Below are 26,544 nucleotides of genomic sequence, written 5' to 3'. Positions count from 1 at the left end.
AAAAAGTGGCGTGGGAGGGGGCCTATCTCAAAATGTTGATTGAATGTGTTTGGGGAAATTGTGGGCATGGGATTGGAAATAGTTGCCCTCCAATCACTGTCGACTATTAAAAAGGTCACTAGCCCTTACAATTTCCGATCGAATGAGCCCTTTTTGAAGTTTGTATGACAACTCCTTCGATACGAAGTGCTCTGGTCTAAAGGAAAAAAAATAATACTATGTGCCAACATCTTTCTTTACTTAGGCAGTGGTATTTCGCTGCCTATGATTAAATAGAAAAAAATCAACTGAAAGTAAGAAGCAATATCAAACAGTTCGTAGTAACAAACTGTAAGTAAGGAGCGACCCGGCTCAAAAGTAACCGAAACTCTAAAAAGCGGGATTTTAATACCGATAGATACACCAAAAGAATCAGACTTAAATGCTGATTTCAAATATATAAGTTTCATCAAGTTTAGTCCTACCCATCAAAATTTACTGAGAAAATTTGGCGGATTTTCAAAAAAAGGGGGAAGGACTCCCTAAAAGCTTTAGAACCTTAATGAAAATCACACCATCAGATACAGCGTATCAGGACGTGCCTGGAACTTGGTTCCTGCTGAGATTCGTCAGTCACGAACACTTGGATTCTTTAAGAGACATATGAAAAGTTTTTTTTTATTAAAGGTAAATATTAAATAATTTTCAGTTGTTTTATAGTTTCATTTTTTTGGGGGGGGGTGGTTGTTTCGTTTTGTTGGCGTTGGATCCTTGATGATGTAGAGAATTTTTAATTTGCTTTTTATTGTCGGGTGATAGGAGGGTCGCTGTTTCGTGTGGACTGTCGGTGAGTTGATTTCTTTTCCTTATGGATTTAAAAATTAGACATAGTTTAGTATTGTTTATGCCAAGTTTTAACATTAGTCATTTATTCTATGTCGTTTCCCAAATAACGGGCCATTGAGCCCTTTGGGATATTGTTTTTGTTATTGTTATTTATGGAAATAAATGGAACTTGAACTTGAACTATCTGCAAAAATGTGGATTTTTGCATTTTTTGCCAGAAGAAAGATCACGGATACGTGTTTATTTGTTTTTCGTTTGTTTTTTTTCCCAGGGGTGATCGTATCCACCCAGTGGTCCTAGAATATCGTGGGAGGGCTCATTGGAACGGAAATTAAAAGTTCTAGTGCTCTTTTTAAGTGATAAAAAAAATGGAGGGCCAATAGGCCCCCTCCGACGATCATTTTTTTCCCAAGGTCACCCGATCAAGCCATTTTCTTCAGCATAGTCGAAAATTTGATAACTATATCTTTTAGGATGACTTAATCCCCCAAAGTCCCAGGGGGGGGCTGAAAGTTATGAACTTTAACCAATGTTTACATATAGTATTGGTTACTGGGATGTATACAGACATTTTAAGGGGGGATTTTTTCTGGTAGGGGGGGGGGGGGGTTTATGGGAGGATCTTTACATGGAGGAAGTTTTCATGTGGGAAGGCACATTGCTATGAAGGTGGTGCAAGATTTCCCAGCATTATTTAAAAAAAGATCAGAAATTAAATAAAAAAAACAAGTTTTTCTTTCAAGTTTTGAAAGTAAGGAGCAACATCAAAACTTAGCACGAACAGAAAATATTACGTATACGATTGATTTCGCCCCCTAGTCAATACCTCGATCTTTAAGCCAAAGATTTTTTAGTACTTTCATAAGAGCTATTTATTCTAATTAACGGCCTTTGTGAGTAAGGTTCATTTTTAAAGAATTATAACAAAATTCGAACTGTAGTGTAAAGAGCTAGGTTTTGACTAGGGGGCGAACCCCCTAATATACTTATTAAAAATATATGAGTATAGAAATTCGTTACGTAAGTTAATTCGTAAGTGACGTATATTTATTACTAATTAAAACGTTCGTAAATAAAATTAAACAACGCTCGAGAAAAACATTTAACCAAATAAAAGTAAAATTAATATGCAAATTTGGTCTTGATTATTCATGTACGGTGAGCCAAAATCAAAACCTGCACTAATTCAAAAATATTCAAAAATTAAATAAAACAAGACAAGTTTTTTCAACTGAAAGTAAGGAGCGACGTTAAAACTTAAAACGAACAGAAATTATTCCGTATATGAATGGAGCTGTCCCCTCCACAACGCCTCGCTCTTTACGCTAAAGGTTGACTTTCCCACATCCTTATTTTTTTAAACAATAAAAAACTTTAGCGTAAAGAGTGAGGCGTTGAGGAGGGGACAGCCCCTTTCATATACGGAATAATTTCTGTTTGTTTTAAGTGTTAATGTTGCTCCTTACTTTCAGTTAAAAAAAACTTCTTTTTTTATTTAATCAATGATGGAGTCTGTCTATGATTTAAACACTTTAGCCAAATTTAAGATTGTACATCTGAGATTGGGCAGCATTTTTCAAGTTTCAATTCAATGAATTTTAAGGGGTGTTTCCCCCCTTTTGGAAAATCAGGCAAATCTTCTCAGGCTCGTAACCTTTGATGGGTAAGACTAAACTTAATAAAACTTATACATTTAAAATCAGCATAAAAATTTAATTCTGTTGATATATTTATTGGTATCAAAATTTCGGTTTTTATAGTTTCGGTTACTATTGAGCCACTCCTTACTTAGAGTTCGTTACCTCGAACTTTTCGACAATAGGTTTACCAAAATATAATTTTAAGAGCTGAAATCAGAAATACATGAAATTGTTTGTCTTTGCTTTAAAACTGTAATAGCCCAAACAAAACAAATATTGATATGCTGCTATTGTTGATAAAAATAATAAAAAAAATGTTTAAATAATCGCACGTTTATTAAATAGTTTAAAAAAATGTCGTTACTGCAACTTCTAGGGCCATTTTTCCATTTCACAAATCAAAGAAAATGATTTGTTAACAATTTCATTAAGAAACATAAGGAGCAAGGTATTGAGGAAGGGTAACCCTCAAACATGAAACTAATTTAATTTATGATTGTTTTTAAATAAAGCCGGGAAATCTGGCTCCCCTACCATGGAAAATTTCTTCCCCAAACAAAAAATTCCTGCATGTAATGTTCTTCCCCCATAAAATTCCCCACACCACCAAGTTCATTCCCCCAGACAATTCCATTCTAGCTAAAAATTACCCCTGGAAAATTTTTTGCAGCCAATTCGGGCTGCAATTTCTTGTTCTTATCTCACTTTTATTTGAAAAAAGACTTTAATTTGGGATTGTTTTTAACATCATGCTGAAAATCGCCCCTGCGTAGAAAATTCTTCTCAACGAATACCCGCCCCCTAGTAGAAAGGTCTTCCAGCAGAAAGTTCTCTCTGGAGAACTTATCCTGTGGAAAACTCCACCATAGAGAATTTGTTCCGTGGAAAATCCCCCACCTACAGAAAGATACTCTAAACAATTCCAATCTGGTAAACATTTCCCCCGGACAAATCCGCTTAATATCTCCACATGTAAATCTGAGTCGGCAAAGAGATAGTAAGAAAATAAAAGGAATTTTGTATAGGAATCTTGGAATATTCCCCCATTGTAAAATTTCCCTTTGAAAGTTCACCCCCGGGAACTTCCCTCCTCATGCAAAATTATCCTCGTAGAAAATCCCCCAGCACAATATTCTCCCCCTTCCCAGAAAATGTCTGTAGGCTTCCCAAAGAAATACTATACGTAAACAACGGGCAAATTTTCTGACTTACAAACCCTTTCCCCAGGGGTTGTGCGGGGTTATGTTATCTCTAAAGACGTAGTTGCTGGGCTTTTGAACTATGCTGAACGAAATGGCGATCTCAGAATTTTGATCAAATGACTTTTAAGGAAAAAGGTGGGTGGGAGGGGGGGGCGGTTGTGCTCCAATCTTTTTGGTCACTTATAAAGGGTACTAGAACGTTTAATTTACATTTGAATGAGCCCTTTCTCGATAGTCTAGGACTATTGGTTTGATGCAATCACCCCTGAGCAAAAAAAAAAAAAAAATACATCCGTGATCTTTCTTCTGGCAAAGAGTACAAAATTCCACATTTTTGCAGATGCAAATTTGAAACTTCTAAATCAGGGTTCTTGGATGCGCTGAATCTGATTTTCATTGAGATTCCTCGACTTAATTAATCTTATATATTTGGAATCAACATAATACGCCAATTTTTTTTTTAAATATCTATTGATATCAAAATTCGTTTTTTTTAGCTTCGGTTACTATTGAGCCGCATCGCTCCTTACTTACAGTTAGTTACCACGAACTGTGTTGATTGGTCAGCAGAAAAAGCTCCTTTCTAATGATCATCCAGGGGAATATGAGGGGTACTATCCGGGGAGGAATTATCTCCAGGAGGAATTTTAACAAAACAAAAAAATCACAAAGAAGAAAGACACGAGGACAATAAAAGCCAATGGAAAATTGAAGGACAAATTATGCAATTACTTCGCTTAAGACCTCCGCTCAACCTTCCTCAGTGCAGAATAATAATAAAAAATAAAAATTCAGAGAAAAGTCCAAAGGACAATATAAGAACCGAACCTAAAAATAAATACTGAAATTAAAATAAGGATCCTTTCCAAGCAATGATGAAAGGGTAATTGGATAAAAAAAAATGCAATACTGAATGGCATTTCACAATTCATTTTACATAAAGCATTCTTAAAGGCTAATTGCTTGCCAGGTAGGGTAATATCAGACACTATTGGATTGCGAAATATAATTTTGAGGACCAATATACAAAACGATCGGAATTAATAAGTTTATTATCAATGGGGCTTAGAAAAGTTTCTCCAAAGTCTCTGTTGAGGGTGACCTTTTGGTGACTATGCTTTTTATTTCAACTGTCTCCCTGAAAACTTGCATGAAACCTTTAACAGGGGCAATAATGGAGGTATTATCAAACAAAATGAAATGATGTGGGTTGTCAAAGACATGTTGAGCCAAGGCCGAATCAAAAGTCTCAGGCCTTTGACGTAGACCTATAGCTTTGTCGATTGAGGACCTGAGGTCCGATAACCTCTCCCCTAATGGATTTTGGGCTCTACTAACATAAAATTAAGGATTTTAATCAAGCATATTCTAACATAAGGAAGAATTTCCCGCAGGGGGGGGGGAATTTTCGTGGAAGCGAGTTTTCCGGGTGGTACTTTCTAAGGGAATTTTCCACAGGGGGATTTTTTCTAAGGCCTAATACCGAAAATGTGCTAAGGTACTGTTCTAAAATATGGAAAACACACGAGAAGTGAATTTTGGTTAATGTTAATGAAATAGAACAAAATAGGATAAAAACATAATAGTTTAGCAACAAATTTCGGCTATATATTTGCACATAAGGGGGGTGGGGGTAAACCTCCGGATGTATTAAATGCATAACCTAACCTAACCTATGTAACTTTATTCCCCCTAAACCCCAAAAAACTAAAGTTTAAATATAGTTCCCGGGATGAGAAAGCCCTTGTTATACAGCGTCAGATAGCAAATTAGCGGGTAATAGACATTTGGTCTTTGCTTTTCTCGAGTTGCAATCTCGTGTGTTTCCCACATTTTAGAACACTACCTGTGCTATTGATCCACTTTGGGTTTCTGATTATGCACAATAAAATCAAACAAAGTCTTGTGCTTTCTTTTTTTTTTAACTAACCTGGTTTGCTTAAATTTCCATCTCACTTTATTTCTTATTAAAAATTGGTAAAGAGAAAAGGGTGATGGAAGAGTCGAGAGTCTCAGTTGTTCCAGAATAAAGCTAGACTGAAATTTTTTTTCAATAATTCCGGTTCAAACGAGGCTCAAAGTACTCAAGGGGGAAAGGATGCTTGGTTTAGAGGGGCCAAAGGCCCACTCCTTTGCACTAATTAGAAAGAGTGATAGTACTTCTGTGACTCAGGGATAAAAAGATGCAGCATGCCTATGCTTTTTTTTGAAATTTGGTAGGGGGAGGGGCTGTTAGATCAAACCCAGTCGAAGTTAATTTCCAATCATACAACCTTAGAACTCATACATGAATCCAGTTTTTACAGGTTGCAACATGCCTACATTTACGCTATGGTATTATGTTTGCCATGACAAATATAATAGCCATTAGAAACAAACATGACAAACACGACTTTCTAATTGTCTCTCTTCTTTTCTTGTTTATTGCTCCATATGTGTTCTCGTTTGCGCTAAATTCAGTAACCTTCTCAATAAATATTCAGTTACGTAAATATTATATAACTCGAAATAGAACACGCGACTATTCACGTTGATGGCTTACTCTAAATTTGCAATGTTATATAAAGGCAGGTATAGCAACACAATTTGCTAGTCTATATTTCAACGTTGAAAATGACGCACTTTCTTGCTTACTTGGGATTCAGTCTTGCCGTGGCATTAGCTGTACCGGTATGTTGTTACCCTTTTAATCGTTTGGTAAAAAAGCAGAACTAGGCTACCCTGAAGTAAACATGTTGATGCTCTTTTCAAATAAAGCTCTTTACATCTAGCGACGCGTCACACAACGGGATACTATTAACGAACATAAGGAAACTAATATGCTACTTATACCATATTTGGTAAAATTCTGCTGTAGCTACTTTTGGCTATCTTGGAATGTGGTTAGGTTAGGAAAATGAAACTTTGGTCAAAATATACGAAATCATATTATTGAGTTAGGACTAAAGTGAATACACCATTTGATGCCTTTTTTATGCTGATTATGAATATAATAAGCATTTCTATCCAAAATGAGTTTCAGCCCCCCCCCCTATATAGGCCAACTCAGGGTTAGGTTAGGTTAGGTTGGGTTAGGCATAACCTATATAGGGCGGGGGGTGGGGGGGGCTGAAATTCATGTCTGATAGAAATGCTTATTATATTCGTAATCATCATAAAAAAAGGAATCGAATGGTGTATTCACTTTAGTCCTAACTCAATAATATGGTTTCGTATATATTGACCAAAACTTTTAGGGATGGGTCTACAGGCTGAAGTATGTCCCGGGAATGTATTTTGAAGCACCTACCTCTACTCCTTCTGCCTCTAGAGGGTCCTAAAATTTGACTACATGACAGGTCTTTACCCATTGAAATTTTGACAAAACAACATTTTACCTTAATTTTCAGTTATCAGTTTCATTTTCTCTGGCTTTACCTCTGAAAATGCAATTTCAGTTATTTGAGCAGAATTTTAAGCCATATAAATGTTTTATTTCCAAATTTTAGTAAATGTATTTGCATATCTTTAAAGCCTTATAAATTAGGATTGAACATAAGTTGCGAAGCTGAAAAAAAATTTTGTGTACTTTCTTTAAGCAGAAGATCTATTTTGCAAGGTTTCGCTTCTATACCTCACAGATTTTTAAAGGTCAATAAAGGTCAGGACCCTCTAGAAAGAGAAGGAGTGGAGGTAGGTACTTCAAATTACCTTCCTAGGATATACTTTATTCTTGAGATCCACCCCTGAAACTGAAAGTTTCATTATCCTAACCCAACCTTTTTTGAAGATAGTCAAAAGTAGCTAAAGTAGAATTTTACCTTATATTTTATTGCACATTTTTTTCAGAGGGGTTCTAACCGTCCGTTTTACCAGTCTTTTACTCCGCCCTTATAAAATTTTTTGGGAGGAAGGAGGAGACAGTGGTTCCAATTTGCGAAAATATTGAGGGAGGAAGCATTATTGGTAAATTTTTCGTTATTCATATTATTGACTTACGAATAAATTAAACAAACCACTGGATGCCTTTTTATGCTCTTTCCAAATATAATAATCACTTGTCGGAAATGAATTTTACCCACACACCTATATATAGGGGGGTGGGGGTAAATTTAATTTCTGATGTAAATGAGAGGTAAGTTGCAACTTTCCCCCCATCCCCTAATGTGCAAATATATACCCTGAATTGGTATATATAGGGATGGGTTGGGGTGAAATTCATTTCCGACAAAAATGATTATTATTTTTGAAAGAGCATAAAAAAAGCATCGAGTGGTATGTTTATTTTATTCGTAAGTCAATAATATGAATAACAAAAAATTTACCGCATTATTTTACTTTATTCTAACTTAAGGCACAAGCAGAAAGATTTTTAATGTTGAAAGGCTGGCTTTTTCGATGCTTTACAATGAATATGTAAGAAAATGCATTTTTTTTTTATTAAATCTAGCGATGGCAATAGTTCATACCCTTGGCTCTTTATATTGACACTATATTTTTTAACCCCTTTTTAGAATTTAAAAAAAAAGACGAAAAAGGAATTTTTCAAGATCTATTTCGGGGTAAACAATCTAGGAACTAAATGCCCCCCAGAATTGCCCTCCAATTGACGACACTGATTGTTGTTCAGTCCAAAAATGTCACCGCATGAAATGCAATTAATTTGTCTGAATTCCTTCCTGTAATGTAAATGATGGATCGGACTTATCTCATGACCTCTGCTTTTATCTGCTATCTATGTAAACCAGCTAGTGAATAAAATAGAGGGCAGGCATTTTTTGCGGTACTTATTAAGAATCCAGAACAGACGCGACAATTGTATTGAAAATCAGAGACATTACCCGGTCTTTCATATGGTACGCTGCATTAACAAAGGGAAACAGATGGTTTCTCACTCCAGGAACTATATTTAAACTTTAGTTTTTTGGGGTTTAGATGGACTAAAAGGTACCTAGGTTAGGTTATGTATTTAATAAATGCTATGCTTTACTCCCACCCCTTAATGTGCAAATATATAGCCCAAATTTGTTTCTAAACTATTATATTTTCATCCTATTTTGTTTTATTTAATTAGAATTAACGAAACTTCACTTCTCGTGTATGTTCTGGATTCTTAATAAGTACCTTTTTTCGGTACTCCTACATTTTGCTGACACTGCTATATATTGTACAAGGAAACCAGTCACGAAAAACCCGTCAAACAGGCTATTTGCAAGAGACCGCTATACATAAATGACTGCAAAGCCGTGGTTTCTCAATGAGTTACAATATTTAAACGATTATTTATTGGGGTTTAAGGGGGAAAAGGTACCTAGGTTAGGTTAGGTTATGTATTTAATATAGGGTATGCTTTACCCCCCCCCCCAAATTTGTTTCTAAACTATTATATATTCATCCTATTTTGTTTTATCTCATTAGCATTAACCAAACTTGACTTCTTTAGCAGTACCCGCATAATGCAGCAGTACCCTTTTTTCTTATACTTTTTTTGTTTCTTCTATTTAACAGTCTGATAAGTCAAATAGTTATCTCTTACTTCCCCTCTCCAATTTCTTTTTCTCGTTTACTGCTCTGTGTACTCTTTGTGCAGAAGAAAAGTCTACTCCAGCGTTGCCAACGTGGTATAATTGTACCGTTTTTAGTACAATTTAGATGTCCTGGCACAGTGTTGTATATTTGGAAATTGTTTGTACAATCAGATTTCCCGGTACATTTAGGTTTTACTTGCTCCTTTTTGACTCAAATATCTTTTCTAAGTTTTAGTTTATTGAAAGTTTTCCTATTGTTAGGGCAAATTTTTAACTTGCTGTTCCGGTGGTACCAATTACTTTCTTGCGGTGCAATTTTAATCAGAAAACTGGTACAGTTTATTTTGATGCGTTGGCAACACTGGTCTACTCCTATACTGACTTTAGAAAAACATTTCGGTACTGTTCTATTAACCGGGCTCTTTTATATAGTGCTAGTTTGGTTAATGTTAATGAAATAAAATAAAATAGGATGAATATATAATAGTTTAGAAACAAATTCGGGCTATATATTTGCAGGTTAGGGGTGGGGGGGGGAGGGCAAAGCATACCATATATTAAATACGTAACCTAACCTAGGTACCTTCCCTCCCTCCCCAAACCCCAAAAAACAACAATTTAAATACAGTTCGTGCTTTTTTTTGCATCCCAGAAGGCATTGTAAACCTGTTTTCATCAGGCATCTCGATCTATTTCGTGGCTGGTATGCATTGCGTTATTCAAAAGAGCCCGGTTAATAGAAGAGTACCAACATTTCTAACTCAATTCAGAACCCGCGACTGTGCACGTTGACGGCTTACTATTATGCAATATTTTTTTAAAAAGCCAGATTTGACAATCAAATTCATCGGCCATTACTATAACAATCAAAATGACGTAGTTCGGGGTGAGTAATAGGTAATAATTGAGGGAGAATTTATAGAGGAGAATACAGTAGTAAAGTAAAACCAGCGAAGAGAAGTAAGTGTTTGACAGTAAAATCTATCCGCCGTTACTTTAACATTCAAAATAACGTACCTTTGGGTGAGTAATAAGTAATAACTGAGAGATAATTTGTTGGGGAGTGTGCGATGCTAAAGTAAAGCCAGCAGAGAAGAAAAAAATTACTGTTTAGATATCTTGGAAAGTGAAACCTTTGAAAGTGTTTTTAAGCTTGTCCTTATGTCCCTTCTCTATTTTAACGCTTAAAAAATTATAGCCTGCAGAAGAACTGTCTGTTCCTATCTTGAGGTTGGGAAAATATACATTTTATAAATTTTTGGTATGAATATGCTTTTGTTTGATTACATGTTTAGCAAACAAACTTTAATAATTTAAGTAGGAATTTAGCTGCAATTTTTTTTTCAGAATTAAGACATAATTTCAAAGATCCTTTCAAACAGTACAAAAAGAGGGTTTGGCAAAGTTGTGAGGATAAAAACTCTTTTTGTGGGCTTTATTCAGGGGCGGATCCAGGATTTTTTTAAGGGTGGGGGGGCAAAATAGGTTGATCCGATAAACTTGCGTTAGGAGCAAGCTCAATTAACGCAATCTTAGGTTAATTAAGTAAATTACACTACGTTAGGGGGGGGCATGCCCCCTTGCCCCCTGGCTTTATTTGTTAATTAGCAGTACAATTTAATATTTATTAAAGGTCAGTCTCTATGGGAAGAGGGGTGCAGTAAGTACTTCAAACATCTTGTCATGGCTTAGCCTAAAATTAGAAAATATTCAACTACTTGTAAATATAACAAAAAAGGCTGTCATATATAATCATAGGCAGCGCGCTACCGCTGCCTAAGTAAAGAACGATGTGGGCACAATGTTTTTTTTTTTCTTCATACCCGGGCACTTCGTATCGAAGGAGCTGTCGTAAAAACTTCGAAAAGGGCTCATTCGATTTGAAATTGAAGTGGCTAGTGCCCTTTTCAATAGTTGAAAGTGATTGGAGGGCAACTAGCCCCCCCCCACGCCAATCATTCCCCAAAACACATCCAATCAAAATTCTGAGATAGCCATTTTGTTTAGCCTAGTTGATTTCCAGATACAAAATATGTTTTGAGGAGGACACTCCCCCACAACCCTCAGGGCAAGGGTTTTAAATTATGCCCTGGGGGTATATAAGGTCTTTATAGAAGGCGTTGTCGTAGAAACTTCAAAACAGGCTCATTCGATTGGAAATTGGGGTTGCTAGGGCCCTTTTTAATAGTCGAAAGTGATTGGAGGGCAACTAGCCCCCCCCCACGCCCAACGATATCCCAAACACATCCAATCAAAATTTTGAGATAGCCATTTTGTTCAGCGTAGTTGATTTCCAGATATAAACTATTTTTTTGAGGAGGACACTCCCCCACAACCCTCGGGCCATGGGTTTTAAGTTATGCCCTGAGGGTATATAAGAACGATGTTGGCACAATGTACCCTTTATTATTTTTTTCCTTTAGAGCAGGGCACATCATATGGAAGGGGTCGTCGTAGAGACTTCAAAAGGGGCTCATTCGATATGAAATTGAGTTCTAGTGCCCTTTCTAATAGGGCACTATTAACCTTCAAATTTCCATTCGATTGGAAATTCGAAGGGCTAGTACCATTTTTAATACTCAAAAGTTATTGGAGGATAACTCCCCCCCCCCCCCATCGCCCATTATTCCCCCAAACACATCCAATCAAAATTTCGAGATGGCCATTTTTTTAGTTTGACCGAGTCAAACTCAAAACGAGCAGAAATTAACATAGGTTGGGCGCAAAACCCCTATGCCTTCCCAAGGCCAGAACAAAATTTGCACGTAACGGAAAAAATACAAATGAATGTGCATTGTCAGTTTAACATACATTAACTGATATTTAGTAATCGAAATGTTAATATTATTTGATTTATTAAAGTTTATAAAAGTAAAAACATTTATATTTTTTTCAGTAAAGTGCAAATTTTGTTCTGGCCTTGGGAAGTCATAGGGGTTTTGCGCCCAACTTATGTTAATTTCTGCTCGTTTTGAGTTTGACTTGGTTAATTATTCTAATTTCTGTTTGTTTTGGGTTTCATTTGTTTATCAATGCTGATTTGTGGTAGTTTCACGCTTGGTAGATTATTTGATTTTATTTTTGCTAATTTTTTGTTTAATGGAGTTCTTTACTTTTCTTTGAAAAACTTATTTTGTGGAAAAAGTTTTTTAAATTAATTTTATCAATATCGTGGTAACGACCTGTAAAATAAAGTACGACTCAATCCTATAGCAACCGTAACTCTAAAAGAAGATTTTTTATAATCATTGATATTTTAAAAGAATTGGGTTTTATTCACTACCAGATGTATAAAATTGACTGAGTTTAATGTTGCACACCAGAAGCTATGATCCTCAGAAAATTTGCCTGTTCTTCGAAAAATGGGTAAAACACTCCCAAAAGTCAAGGGATTTTATTACGATTACACCATTAGATTCAGTATATTAGAGAACCGAACTATAGAAGTTTTAAATTCTTATTTGTTGTTTTCCCTTTTTTCTATTTTGTTTTTTCCTTTTTTTGTTTGTTTTCCTTGGAGTGACCGTATTGAACCCATTGTTCTTGGAAATCAGGCAAAGGCTCATTCAAACGGACATCATAAGTTCTAGTGCCCTGTCTAAGTCACTAAATAGATACAGGTGATATTATACCCTGCAGCTCCTTGGGGAAAGGTTGTAAGTTATGGAATTTGCCCAATAATTGCACATAATATTTGTTATTGAAAAACATGCCAATTTTTTCGGGAGGGGGGGGTAGTCACAGGGAGAATTTTAGTAGGAGAAAGTATAGGGGGAGACTTTCCATGAGAAATTTTATATTAGGTTAAATTTGTCAGGATCCATATACAGAATTCTTTGTGTTTGTCAAAAACTCTTTTTGGCTACTAGATTTTAAATTTGGAGAGATTATTCTGGGGAAATTGAACAGCGGAAATTTTCAGTGGGCAGGAAATTGTTTGAGGGTGTTGATTTCTGGGGGAACTTTTCTATGGTAACATTTTCCATATAGGCCAGAGGAACTTATATACCCCCGGGGCATAACTTACAACCCTAGCCCCCAGGTTCTGAGGGGTGTTTTGAACCTGGAAGGCCTTGTTATGTGATCTTTAGACTATATTGAACAAAATGTGTATCAAAATTTCTATCGAATGAATTTGGCAAAAAAAAGCACGTAGGAGGGGAGGGGACTTTTTCTCTTTGATCACTTTTGACTCCTAGAAGGGTACTAGAAGTTCTGATTTCCAATCCAATGATCCCCTTCTGAAGTTTATACGACCACCCCTTCGATAAATACCTTATATGTTAAAAATAATAATATTAAAAAAAAAAAAAAAAAAATGGGCAACTAGTATAACTTATAGCTCTTGTTCTGAGTGCTGTGGGGGTTATCATCCTCAAAGACATAATTACCGGATCTTTCAACTACACTGACCAAAATGGCCACCTAAAAATTTAGATTGGATATGATTGGGGAAATGATGGACGTGCGGGGGCGGGGCTGGTTTCCCTCCAACCAGTTTCGACTATTAAAAAGGGGTTTTAGAATTCTTAATTTCCAATCGAATGAACCACTTTTGAAGTTTCTATGATAACTTCTTTTATACGAAGTGCTATGGTCCAAAAAAAAATATTTGTTGTGCCCAGATCGCTCTTCAATTTTATATCGTGCTTTTTGTGGAAGGACTACCATTCCATAAAAACCTTAGATGTCCCGGGTTATAGCTCACAATCCTTTCCCCTTGGCTCTGAGGGCCTATGTCCGTCCTTGAGGCATTCTTGTATCTTCTTCGATCTATTTTGAAAAAAAATGGCTATATCTAAATTTCCATTAAATGCGTATGGGAATATGAGGGTGTCAAGGGGGGGGGGGCTTTTTGCCACAGGGGCTTTTTGCCACTATCACTTTTTGACTTTTAAAAGGGAACAAGGACTTTCAGTTTTCCATCAAATGATCCTCCTCTAAAGTGTATACGACCATCCCTTTCATAAAAAACCTTATATACCCCCGGAACATAACTTGCTCTCATTGCTCCCAGCTTTTGGGGGGTTGTGTTGACTCTGAAGGCCTTTTTGTATGACCTTTGGGTTATTTTGAAAATATAGCTCAAAATTTATATCGAATGCGTATGTGGAAAAGATGACTGGAGGGGGGGGCTAGTTGTCCTTTGATCGCTCAATCAAACGAGCCCCCTCTCCAGTTTATACGAACACCCCTTCCATAAAAGCTTTATATACGCCGGGACATAACTTGCAACCCTTGCCCTGGGGGTTGTAGGTAGGGGGATATCATCCCCAAAGACCTAATTACTGGAGCTTTCATCTATGCTGAACTAAATTGGTATCTCAAAATTATGATTGGACATGGGAAATGAAATGATAGGGGTAAGGCTGACCGCCCTCCAATCAGTTTTGAATCTTAAAAAGGGCAGCAGAACTTATAATTTATTATCTAATGAGCCCCTTTCAAAGTTTCTATGACATCTTGTTTACGAAGTTCCTTGGTCAGAAGATACAAAGAAAAAAAGAAGAAGAAAAATTTTGCCAACATCACAGCATCATTTTGCCCACATCGCTCTTTACTTAGGCTGCGCTATTGCGCAGCTTATGATATTTTCAGTTTACAAAAATGTCATATTTTGTTCTTCTAAACTAAGATCTAGATGCTGATTAACAATGTGACCTTTCTCCATTAGATTTCAATGAATGATAATATACAATAACAAAAATCTGTTTTAGTATTTTTTCGAGGCAGCATCTTTTCTTGTTATAACTGTGTTGTTTTGCCCCTCTTCCCAACAATATAGCTAGTAATTATAAAATTATTAATCAAATGCCATTTTCATTCAGGACAGAGGACATCATCATGCCAATCAGTATTATGGCCAGCAATACGGAGGAGCTCCTGAAGCTCAACGAGTACATCCTCAAAGCATCCAGCATCACGGCCAACAACACGTAGTGGCTCACCAAGCTCAACCAGTACGTCCTCAGAGCATCCAGCATCACGGCCAACAATACGGAGCGGCTCCTCAACGAGTACATCCTCAAAGCAGCCAGGTTCACGGTCAACAATATGGAGGAGCTCAACCAGGATACCATCAACAAATTAGGCAACCACTTCAGCCAACATATTCTGCCCCCAAGAACATTCCTGGTGTAGCGTCAGATCTCGGTGCATCTACCCTTGTTGACTTAGTTGTAAAAGCTGGGCTCGCTGATGCTCTATCTGGACCAGGTGAGTGAAATATAGATTTTGGCTCTAAACTTGGAAGAGGGGGTGGGGGGGGGGTATTTTAAAGTTTTCAAAAATCCGGCACTTCATGTCATGTATCTTCTATAGGACTGATCAGTGAGATTTTGTGTCTTCTTTCGGGTTGAAGCTATCCTTATCCCCAACTGATGAACACCTTTGAATGTACATAAATCCGAACCCACAATAGTATTTAAGAAATTTTATATTGTGTTTTTTGGACTAGATTTCTTTTTAGAAAAAAAAGGTGCCAAGGCCACTTCTTAAAAGGCGTTCTGTTTTATTATCGAAATAAAGGGTGACTCGAATCAATACAGAAAAAGATAATTTAATTTTTTTTTTACCATAATTGAGCTTCCCTTGGTTCTGATATTTAATTGAATTGTCAAAATGAGCTGCTACTTTTTTTTTATGGTTGGTTCATTTGAGGTTTTCGCACATCAGCCTCCTCTTTTTTCCAAAATTTTCATTTTCCCTCTTTTGTTTGTATCGCCTAGCATACATACCCAGTAATATATCCGTCTTGCCTGAACAACTACAAAACCAACATGTTTTTTTTTATGTATTGATTAACACTATTATTGGTGGTAGGGCGGGAAGAGGAGGCACGTTGATTCGGGGAAGTAAAGGTGGGCTGGAAAGGTAAGGGTGGGCAGGGGGTAATGTGGAGGTGAGAGGACAGGGTGGAGGTAGAGGGGTTGAGTATTGAAGAGTGATTTAGACAAGATTTGTTATTTTTATTTTATTTTTTACTTATCTATTATTATTTTTTATTCGTTTTTTTTATTTACATTGTTTTTTTAATATAAATCTTATGGTTTATTTATTCACGATTTATTTGTAATAGATTTATATAAATAATTGAGGTATATTTAAACAGTTGAATTAATAGGTAAGTAGTTACGTGGACATTCGTGAGCCACAAAACCTCATAGGTGTTCTCCAGCGCAAAAGTGTTATTTATTTTATTTATTTATTTGTGACTGCGTGAATAAAACTTAGACTTTCACCTTCACTTAGCAAAGCTTATCCAACAGTTTTTGATTTATAATAGCGACATAAATTTTTTTTAAATTTCATTGTCTAAACAATAAGACAGGGCTATAAGTGGGCAGTAGTCATCATATAATCTATTCAGACAGCCTTACCAAAATGTGTAAACATGTCCTGTTAAAATACACACAACTATTTAGATAATTTTAATGGTATTCGAGGTAACGGAAAGTCTCCAAACAGGAGACTGGAGATTAACTACATTAGTAGATGATACAATTTTAAACAAAAATGCAGTGGAATATCTTGCTTGTTTAATGTAATAATATAACTTATTGAAAAAAGCCTTAACTCAGAACAAATTTATTTTAGGGCTAAAGTTTTTTGCACAGCCTATATTGAAAAAAAAACATATTTGCTCTATTTCGTGAATCATAAACCTCTAACAAATTCTGTAGATCTCTTATCAACAAAATAGTACCTTTTGTCTTAAAGATTGGTCGTTTGTTTTTGTGATTAAATCTAAATAAAAAAGTTTCCTTAAATGAAAGTGAAGTACGATTTTAAGGCATAAAACGAACAGAACTGTTCTGCATATGAGGGGAGTTCCGTCTTCTTAGTCAACTGCTTTAGTATCCGTTAGACAATGCGTTCAAAATCACTAATCAACACTAAAAAATATACTCCTCCAAATATTTATAAGGAGAGGTTCTAGAAGGGGTGTGTGCGTGTCTGAAATATCAAAAGTTAATTATAGGGTCATCCTCTCTATGGTTTTCAAGGTGAATTTTTATAATGTCCCCCCCCCCCTCAGTGGAGAAGGGTAATGCCTGTCGGAATAAGAAACTAAAGTAATATACTCACCTAAAAAAAATGAAAAATATTTTCATCTAAATTTTGGTGAAATCAAGGTTTCTAGAAGTTTTGGAACACCCCATCCTCCTAAGAAATTCAACAATGGTGCTCATATTCCCCACCTTCATCTTCGCCACCTCTTTGCCGATAGGCGTTGGAATTAAATCTCTTATGTTATGAAGTAAACACTTTTCTTCAATAACATGGGTGCCTTCCCGCTCAGCAAAATAACACAGGCATAGCCCCAAAATATTCCCAAAAGTATAGGGGATTAAGTAATTTCTGAGACCAGACTGGCTAATCATGACAAAACAAAAACACAGCCAGTGAAAAAAAAATTCCACATTGCTGTTCATGGTTTATGGTTTGTTCAATGGTTGTAATCATCCTTGGTTCTGTCTCCTTTTCGATTTGTTTGTTTTGATATGAAGGCTCACGGTAATTTAGTATATTTAAGTATAAAAGCACACTTTTTAAGGCTTCTAGCACACATAACACACTAAAACTAGCACATATCGCCCCAAAATTACACAAGATCCCCTGGCCATACTTTATACTGGCTAATCTGAAATTAAACACCACTTTACATAATTTCATCGAGTTTCAAATGCGTAAATTTAGTTAAATAAAACCTTAAAAAAATGTCAGTATTAACTGTATGTTGTATTCGCTGTGTAATATCACTGCCTTTGGAAATGGGGACCTCAATTTATAGATTTTGACATTTTTAAACTGACTTGGGATCACAGGGTTTTCAATTGATAGCAACTTGGAACAATATGGCAGTATACGCCACTTTACTATGGCACTTAATTTTTGGTTTATTAAAAAGGAGCGATGGTTTATTGAAAAGGACACATAATTTATGTTTGAATTACCTGGATGGTTCGTCTTCTTTAAATGGCAAATTTCTGATGAAATTCATTGGATGAACAATATTTTAAACCTCAAATTGTTTAAAGCTGTAAATTTTTCTTTTGTGCTCTGTCCTTCATTGTCTTTTTCTTTTCCTACATCCCTCTGTAGTTTTTATTGTATACATAGAGGGTTACAATGAAATTATCTTCATTGTTACTCTTGGTGAATTTCTCAGGGATTAATTCAAGAAGAAAATTAATTAGTATTTTAAATTTTGCAGGACCATTTACGGTTTTTGCCCCAACAAATGAAGCTTTTGCTGCCCTTCCAAAGCCAACACTTGACGCACTAGGACAAGATACTGCCCTACTCCAAAAAGTCTTGCTCTACCACGTTGTACAAGGGGAAGTGCCATCTACAGCTCTTGCCAATGAACTTACTGCACCAACCCTTCAAGGGGCTAAAGTTCGTGTTAATATTTACGGAAATGTAAGTACTCCAGTTGAAGAAGTATGATAAGGTTGACTTCTAGAAATGGGTTTCACAAGCCCAATGGGAATTAAGATTTTGAATTTTTGAAAGATTTTCAAATCAAGATTTCAAAGCCAACAAAAAATGCCAAAAAAAAAAACGAACTGCGGACTGCAGCGCTATGACGGAGGTCTTTTTAAACTGTGTGACAAAATGAAAATTTTCAAAAGATGATAAGAAATACGTTTAAACCACAGGCTAACGGGGTTGTGTTTTAAAGAGTAAGAATAACTTATAAGAATGGTAACTAGTGCTAGCGTTGAAGAAGAAAAAAAACTCCCACTCAATCTACTGTTTGGCGTTTGGTATTTCTTAGTATTAGATTATAATGCCAAATGCCAATCTTGGTATGTAAGGTAATAATAAAGTCAAATTAGTGTAAACCCTTGCGAAGGAAAATTAGGCCCAAATTCAAATTCATTTAATTCAAAAGCAAGACATAGCTCTCGTGGGCAAAGCCCAAATATGATGTCTCTTAGTCATAATTTAGTCATAATTGTCTCTTAGTCAAAGTGGCTAAGAGGCCTCTTTTTAGATATATTGTGGATCCGAAAAGTATGTATACCCCACTGAAGTAACATGTTTGTAGTTTAAAGCGGGTTACAGGGATCTTTTTTTTTCTTGAAGATAACCGACGGGTAAAAGCAAATAGATTAATAAATAAGTTTATTACTGAAAACAACATATGCGCCATCTTTCAACAACCGCATGGAAAACCCGTTGGGTTGTATATGATGGTTGTTTGAATTATTATAACCTACTATTACTATGTATTAATTCCTGACTCATCATCCAAAAATTATTAACAGAAAAATGAGCAACAAAAAATAGACAGAATTAGAGACATAAATAAAATAAACAGTCAAATTTTGATCTAAATAATTAACAACTTCTTTGAATGAAACGTTTCAACCTACTCTTGAATTGGCTAATATGATCTGATAGCCATGCATCCCACGGGATAGAAATTCATACCTATAATCCCGCAAAACACGGAAACAAAGATCCAAGTTGAGTACTCCGAGCCACAGACACTGTTCCTAGTTTTATCGCAATAATAAAAAGAGGTGAAAAAAAAATTCCCAAAATCCCAAAATTCATCGCAATAATAAAAAGAGGTGAAAAAAAATCCCAAAGTTTCCGATGAATATGAATTCAAACTATGGTAAATAAAAACAGCAAGCTGAAATTAAAATAGCTGAAACAGCTGTTAATGTGCAAAGATTAAAATTCAATATATAAAGCACTTTCTTCTTTAACAAACAGCTTCTAAAACCCTTTCCTTTATAGTCATTTACATATTACAGCCCGTTCTTCTATCGATAAATACTGCAAGTTCCCAAAACTCCTATTAATTGAAGACACATTTCCATCCTTATTTTAGTGTTATGTATATTGCATTCACCGCTCTTTTATTAGAATAATAAAAGAGTGGTGAATGTACTTGCTGAATACTTGGTGAATGTGTTTGCTCTATCTTCTAGGCTATCACTGTCAACGGTGCTCAAGTCATCAAACCAGATGTACGTGCCTCCAATGGTATCATCCACGTTGTAAACAGGGTCCTATATCCTATCCCAGAAACACCGATTCCATCAGCTCTTATCAACGATCCTCACCAGAGATTCACTACTTTGGTAACAGCTGTCCAACAGGCTGGTCTAGTCGATACACTTTCAGCTGGTAAGTCATAAAGTAGCTCAATCTTGTTTGAACCGGATATTAGACATGCAGGCAAGATCTTGTATTGAGAGGCTTGTAAAAATCTTGGCTTGAGGTTTTTAAGAGGTTTGAGATTCGTCATAAGAGGTTTGAGAGGCTTTTAAGAGTCACATCCACTGTCTTTAAATTTCGAACCTTCCCTTAAAACATCAAAATATATACATAGCTTTTATACTTCTAACAAGTTTTCCAATTATAACAGTTTATGGTAACGAAATGTAAATCAATAAAATAATCAATAGTATAATTGCATGTTATAATAATAGGCTATAGAATTTTTACAGATGTTTTTTTATGATTATATCAAGTCTCATTGATTGACAATGTCTCACCTCCAATTTGATTTGTATTAAAGTGATTATTGCTAGAAAATTTGCATAATCTTTGAAACAGATTATAGAAATTCCTAAACGGGCTAGTAAACCTTATGGGAATTAAACCAGCAAATCCAACCCATCAGAGAACGCTGGGAGGTTTCATATTCCAATCTGTAAGATATAATTTTTTGAATTGTTCCGAAGAAGAACTGTCTTAAAAAGGGATCCTTCGTATTTAAGAGAGCCCCGAATCAGAGCTCGTAGTAACAAACTAAGTAAAGAGCCAATCTTGTCAATTTGCAAAAACAGAGCTTTGATTTAAAAAATAATAGTTTTTTGGATATTCTAAATGCGCAGTATTCATTAACTCTAAATTTACTTGTCAAAAGCTAATGGGTAAAAATTTCTAAAATTAAAAATTTCTTTAAAAATTTAAAGAAATTTTTACATTGTATTTTACAGCGAATTTTATAGTGTATGAGAGCCAAAAAGATACTACCTAATAATTACCTGTTTTTATTCAACAATTACCAAAGGGAGAATAATCAACAAGGCAACATGTCTTTTTTCTTTGATGGGCGTTTAGGTGTTTTAAGCACTGTCGTAGCTGTAAGATAATCATACACTGTACCAGTAATCTCTGTACATAAGAACGATAAAAATAGCCTGTTTCCAGCGTAAATTTAATCTTCTAGTCCCTTTTTTAGATAATAAAATGAATCATTTCATTTGCTAACGTTTCTTTGAAAAACATTTGTCTACTGCAAATGTGAAACGTTTTTGTCATTTGCTTCTTCTCCGTAAGAGTTTTGACCCAAAATAGGGTCAAAAAGCTATCTATTGACAGTTTTGAACTAGCCAATTTATTTAAAACTATCGAAAAACCAATTTGACCATATTTATATTATAGCCAATATGACTATATTATATATTTAGCCAATTTGACTATAAGAGTTTTGACCAAAATAGGGTCAAAATGCTATCTATTGACAGTTATAAGGTGAGCGACCGTCCTTTGTGCAGTCATCTGCCAGATCTTCAGGAACTAAATGACATCTCCACAAAGAATAATTTGTTAAAGGAGAAAGGTTCTGTAGCCCTAGTTGCCGTGTCATGATTACAGCATTTGCTGCAACATAGTAAAGAAAAGATGGAGTCCATTTTTTTGCAAGGGTAGGACTGATGTGCGCGCTTTTTTCTTTGCTGGTAGCAGGACACTAGAACATCTTAGAGCTGTTTAAGAACTCATTTGAAATTGAATTACTATATCTAGTAGGTTTTGTAATTATTAAAACCATACTATTAGAATAAAAAGTAATATTTGACAAATACCTATCTTGCATATACAAGATGATAACAAGTATGTTTTCATACGTATAAATTGAAAAATTACTTCTCTGGGATATGCTGTCATATTTGAGTGACTCTGCTGCCTGACTCCCCAGGATTTGTTCTTTACTAACTCCAGCTGAGACAAAGCCAAAGTGATATTTAAGATACATTTTAATTCCTATTTAAATGGCGTATTTAATTTGTATTTTAAGATATAATATACATTTTAAAGCACAATTTCTTAATTTTCAGTCGAATGTTATTAAAGGAAATTATCGCTTCAAAAGCTGATGGGCATTATTTTGCAGTTAAAGTTTCTTCAATAATGTGCATTACCGGCCAAATAATATTAAAAAAAATAAAGAACTACTTGAAATCACTAGTTCTCTAGTTTCTTTGCCATAACTAATTTTACAGTAGGATTTGAGGAAAATCAATTTTCTATGGAAAAGAAACAGAAATTTGATTTTCTGAAATTTTTGTCAGCTGCAACTTTAATTAATTTTCCCTTAGCAAGTTACTAATAACGCATCTTCACCCTAGATGGACCTTACACCCTGTTTGCTCCAACAAACGATGCCTTTGCTGCTCTACCACCTGGAGCTCTTGATGGCCTCTTGAGAGACAGGGCCGCGTTGAGCAGTGTTCTTCTTGGTCATGTTGTTCCTGGTACCGTCTTTGCTGCGGGTGTACCTTCAGCCGGTGCTGTACAGACAGCTCAGCCTGGCAAGCAAATTCACCTTCAAAAATCTTCAGGTATGAAATTTCCTACATCTGTTTTAGTATGCAGTGGCTTCTACTGGAAAGGGAGGCAATTCCTCCACCCTGAAGATTCCCCCTCCTCCTCTTCCCATATATTTTGGAAGACACCTATATTTTGTATATACATTGAAAATGAAACTGTTTTTGTTTTTTTTCCATGAGATATTTGAAAAACAGCAGAATTGATTCCACCCCATCCCTTCTATTTTGGATAACGGACCCCCCCCCCCTATTTCCTTGAATTTACATCGCTGCATGACCTAAGAGAGCCATTTAACAGAATTGAAATAATTTTAGAACTAGTTTTGATCAGAAATGTCAAACAACTGTAATTAAAAGCACCAAATAATGGCAAACCAAAGAAAGAAAAATCAGATTACTATCCTCTACTTGTGCATTGAAAAATGCTTCTTAAATCCATTGGTTTATTTTTATGCCAGCAATCAGCAATCGCGACGTTTTTCTCTAGATTTTTTAATTCAATACCAATGATTACAAAACGCGTAACAAAAATGCATCCTCTCCAAATGTCACTCCAAATGTCTCCAAATGTTACTGCACGATATGGAGAAGGGATAATGAAACAAATCCTCAGAAAGAAAAATTGATCCCTTAATCTCCTCCCTTAATACACATCAATCAAAATTAGTACATTAGTACAAGTTTTCATAATTTAACACCATCTTATTCTATCAATTATGTATCATATTAATTTAATCTCTAAACTCATATTGAGAAAACAATCCATTCTTCAACAAATTTTTAAATTAACTTAAATCCCTACTTTAAATATTATCATTTAACAAATTCCATAACTTAGCCCTCTAAATCAAGAGAAGAAAATAACTAGATGCAACCAAACAATTAACACAAATTTTGTTCATTGACCTTGTACCATGGGAATGAACCTCAATAACATGCGAAAACACACTTAGAAAGAAGCAGACTTACCACTGACGGAATTTTACATAGAAAAATCATGAAGAGCCGCCACTGGAAGTAATCTCAACCTAGCGTAAGCCTCACGGTTCAGAAGGGCTTAAACTAGCAAGTTTAAAATTGCATATAGAATACTATATTTATATCCTTATACAATATAATGCAATATTTATTTATACAGAAACCTGATAGTTTCTTGTGTAAATTCTAAGTAACTAAAAAGTTTCTAATTTACAATTGTTTCTTAGTAAGTAAATCCCTTTTCTTGGTGATTTTCGCATCACATTCAGCACAAACATTTAACTAAAGTTTCAAACACAAATAGAAACTATTGATATTTTAAACGCTAGGTTTGTTTGTAGTTAATGACTAAATTTTATCATTGTAATTAAACTATATACATTGTTTTGCTGGCTGCTGCATTTTCAGCAAAGTGTTATAATATTAAGGATATTTGAATATGTTTAATGGATACAATTTATTGCCAATATTCATAAAATAGCAGCTAATTGTGATGTACTCTATGGTTGTGTCCCTGATCACGAACGATAAAGGCTTAATAAAATATTGACTGTAGACAAAACCTCCAGTACCTAGATAACTTAACATTAGAAGACAAACTCTGTTCATGGTAAAATTTGTTGTGTAAGAAAGCCAAATTTTCAAGCTGACTCTTAAAGGACTTAAAGGTTAAAGGGCTTTGCATTATTTTGAGAATCATGCTGGGCCAGTCTCTTATCAAACGCCTTTGTCACAGTCTCTTATATCTTGATGTTTTCTTTCACCCTGTCAATTCTGTTGAAATTGTCCTTGTAAGCTCTCTTCTTTATACAACCAAAAAAAGTAGTCAAATAAACTCAGATCAGAGGAGCAGGGTGGCCATGAATTTCAGGTCCTCCTCGAGAGCAATCAACCGCCTGGGAAGTGTTACCCGTTTTTATACGCTTGTTTATCGTCTGGTGAAACTACAGTGTTCGTTCTTGTCAGTTTGAGTTTGCGGCTGACGCTTTGTGGGCAAAGAGCTAAAATCACTGTCAATATTTCTAAACTTAGATTTTCTGGAAATATTCACGTGCTGTGACAGTAGTCTGACCGACTTGTGAAGGGATTTCTCTAGTTCTTGACGTCTTGAATATGTGTCGGAGTCTTTGCTGGAAGAAGAAAAAACAAAATTAAAACTATATAACTCAAATTCTATCTAACCTCATGGAGCCTAATCATGGCTCCTAACCTAACCTAACGGTTCGGGTTTGCGCCCGACGCTTTGCAGGCAAAAAGCTAAAATAACTCTCAGTATTTCTGCACTTAGATTTGCTGGAAATAATTCACGTGCTGTGACAGCCGTCTGACCGACCTGTTGAGGGATTTCTCTAGTTCTTGACGTCTTGAATATGTGTCGGAGTCCTTGCTGGAAGAAAAAAAAAATACAAAGCTCAAATTCTATCTAACCTCATGGAACCTATTCATGGCTGCTCCTGCTAACAGGCTTTGAACTGAGAGCTTGAGATGATGTCATTCTGTCATACCGGTTCCTGGCAATTGTACAGTGCTTAAAACCTTTACATATTACTTCAGTAGCATAAACTCTAAAAGGTTTCTGTCTACCGGAATTCAGTTCGGGACACTCATATCTAGAAATGAGGAAACCAATGTAACAGAGAGATAAAAATAAATTTTTTTTTGAGATGTTTGAAAAGTAAAGGAAATTGCAAAAAACGATCCTGTGGTTCAGGACTGAAGTCTGAAATGTTGAAAAACTTCTTTGCGTCTTTTTTAGTCAGTTAGCAACTGGGAAACGTATTATTGTTACGTGATATGTCCCACTGGGAAGAGATCGGGGCTCAACATTGGGAAAAAAAACTGTCCCCTTATATAAAGCGTACTCAATAGGCTATTGGGTCTGTTTGAGATTTGAAACAGTTTGTTTGCGTTTAATAATCTCTTCAAGTTTAACATTCTAATTTGAGTAATTTATCTTATAGCTGGCGTCACTGTTAATGGAGCCAATGTAATACAAGCTGATATCCCAGCTACTAATGGTGTTATCCATGTCATCAACAGAGTAATATAAGGAGAAATAATTTTTTATTATTTTTTTTACTTTTTGTACGAATAAAATATGTGTATTGAATTTGAGTTTATACGCATTTTATATCAAGAATAGCAGTAATCTAATTTTGAAACTAATCACGATAGCGAAGGATAAGCAGGAAATGACAATTGGCAATAGTTACCGACGCTGACGTATTTCTCCTTAGGAAGAGGATCCTGGTTTTGGTTTCTTTTTAACATTATGCCAAACTGTCAGTGGTGGCATAATTAGACGTTATCCGTCAACGTAGGTGGTGTTATCTTCGCCATTTCATCAGGAATGGCATAAATCGCTTGCCAAACTCCATCCTCTTCTGGCAACCAGAAGGATCAAGAAGACGAGGCCGTTCTAGAAACACCCAGAGACGTTCACACAGAAGAGACTTGTCAAATATACATGCGTTCCTACAGCCCGAATGGGAAGACGTACTAGCTGCAGCACACCTCCGAGATGACTGTAGACTTTTCGTGGATGCCTTAGGTGCCTCTAGAGGCACAGGAAAAACTAAGGTCTAAGGTCAGTGGCTAAAGATTTAAAAGTGCTTCCTAGAATAGTAATAATAAAAAAAACACCATCGAACCACAGCCAAATGCATCTTTCTGCCATTTTATGCCACAAACAAGTAATTTTGACCTAAAATACGGCTAAAATAAAAGGCTAACGAGAATTCTGACATTGTCAATCGCTCTGGAATTATTCAGAACTTGTGTTTCTACCTTCCCAGTTTCAGAACCAAAA

The 26,544-nt window shown here is 35.6% G+C and overlaps 2 protein-coding genes across 4 annotated transcripts in view; one reads left to right on the top strand and one right to left on the bottom strand.

Annotated features, from left to right (window-relative positions):
- The first annotated feature begins 6,276 nt into the window (after positions 1–6,276).
- Positions 6,277–25,839, top strand: LOC148952739 (transforming growth factor-beta-induced protein ig-h3-like). The gene is made up of 6 exons (XM_089088062.1): positions 6,277–6,337; positions 15,003–15,390; positions 18,392–18,600; positions 20,127–20,325; positions 22,557–22,769; positions 25,697–25,839. The coding sequence occupies exons 1-6, from the start codon at positions 6,281–6,283 to the stop codon at positions 25,783–25,785; spliced, it is 1,155 nt and encodes a 384-aa protein (XP_088944188.1). The 5' UTR covers positions 6,277–6,280; the 3' UTR covers positions 25,786–25,839.
- The window catches only part of LOC148952736 (uncharacterized), a 111,268-nt gene continuing 108,558 nt past the window's right edge, over positions 23,835–26,544 (bottom strand). For all 3 annotated transcript variants that reach the window (XR_016141671.1, XR_016141672.1, XM_089088066.1), the window contains one exon: positions 23,835–24,865. Coding sequence is in view for 1 of the 3 variants with exons in the window: in XM_089088066.1 (XP_088944192.1) it covers positions 24,764–24,865 (102 nt within the window). In the remaining 2 variants the exon portion in view is untranslated. The remainder of the gene's footprint in view (positions 24,866–26,544) is intronic.

Source organism: Artemia sp. Qi Xiang Cuo, chromosome 4 (genome assembly GCF_049724085.1).
Source record: "Artemia sp. Qi Xiang Cuo chromosome 4, ASM4972408v1, whole genome shotgun sequence".
Taxonomy (NCBI): Eukaryota; Metazoa; Arthropoda; class Branchiopoda; order Anostraca; family Artemiidae; genus Artemia; species Artemia sp. Qi Xiang Cuo.
The sequence above is the reverse complement of the archived record's forward strand: the minus strand, read 5'-3'. Positions and strand labels throughout refer to the sequence as shown.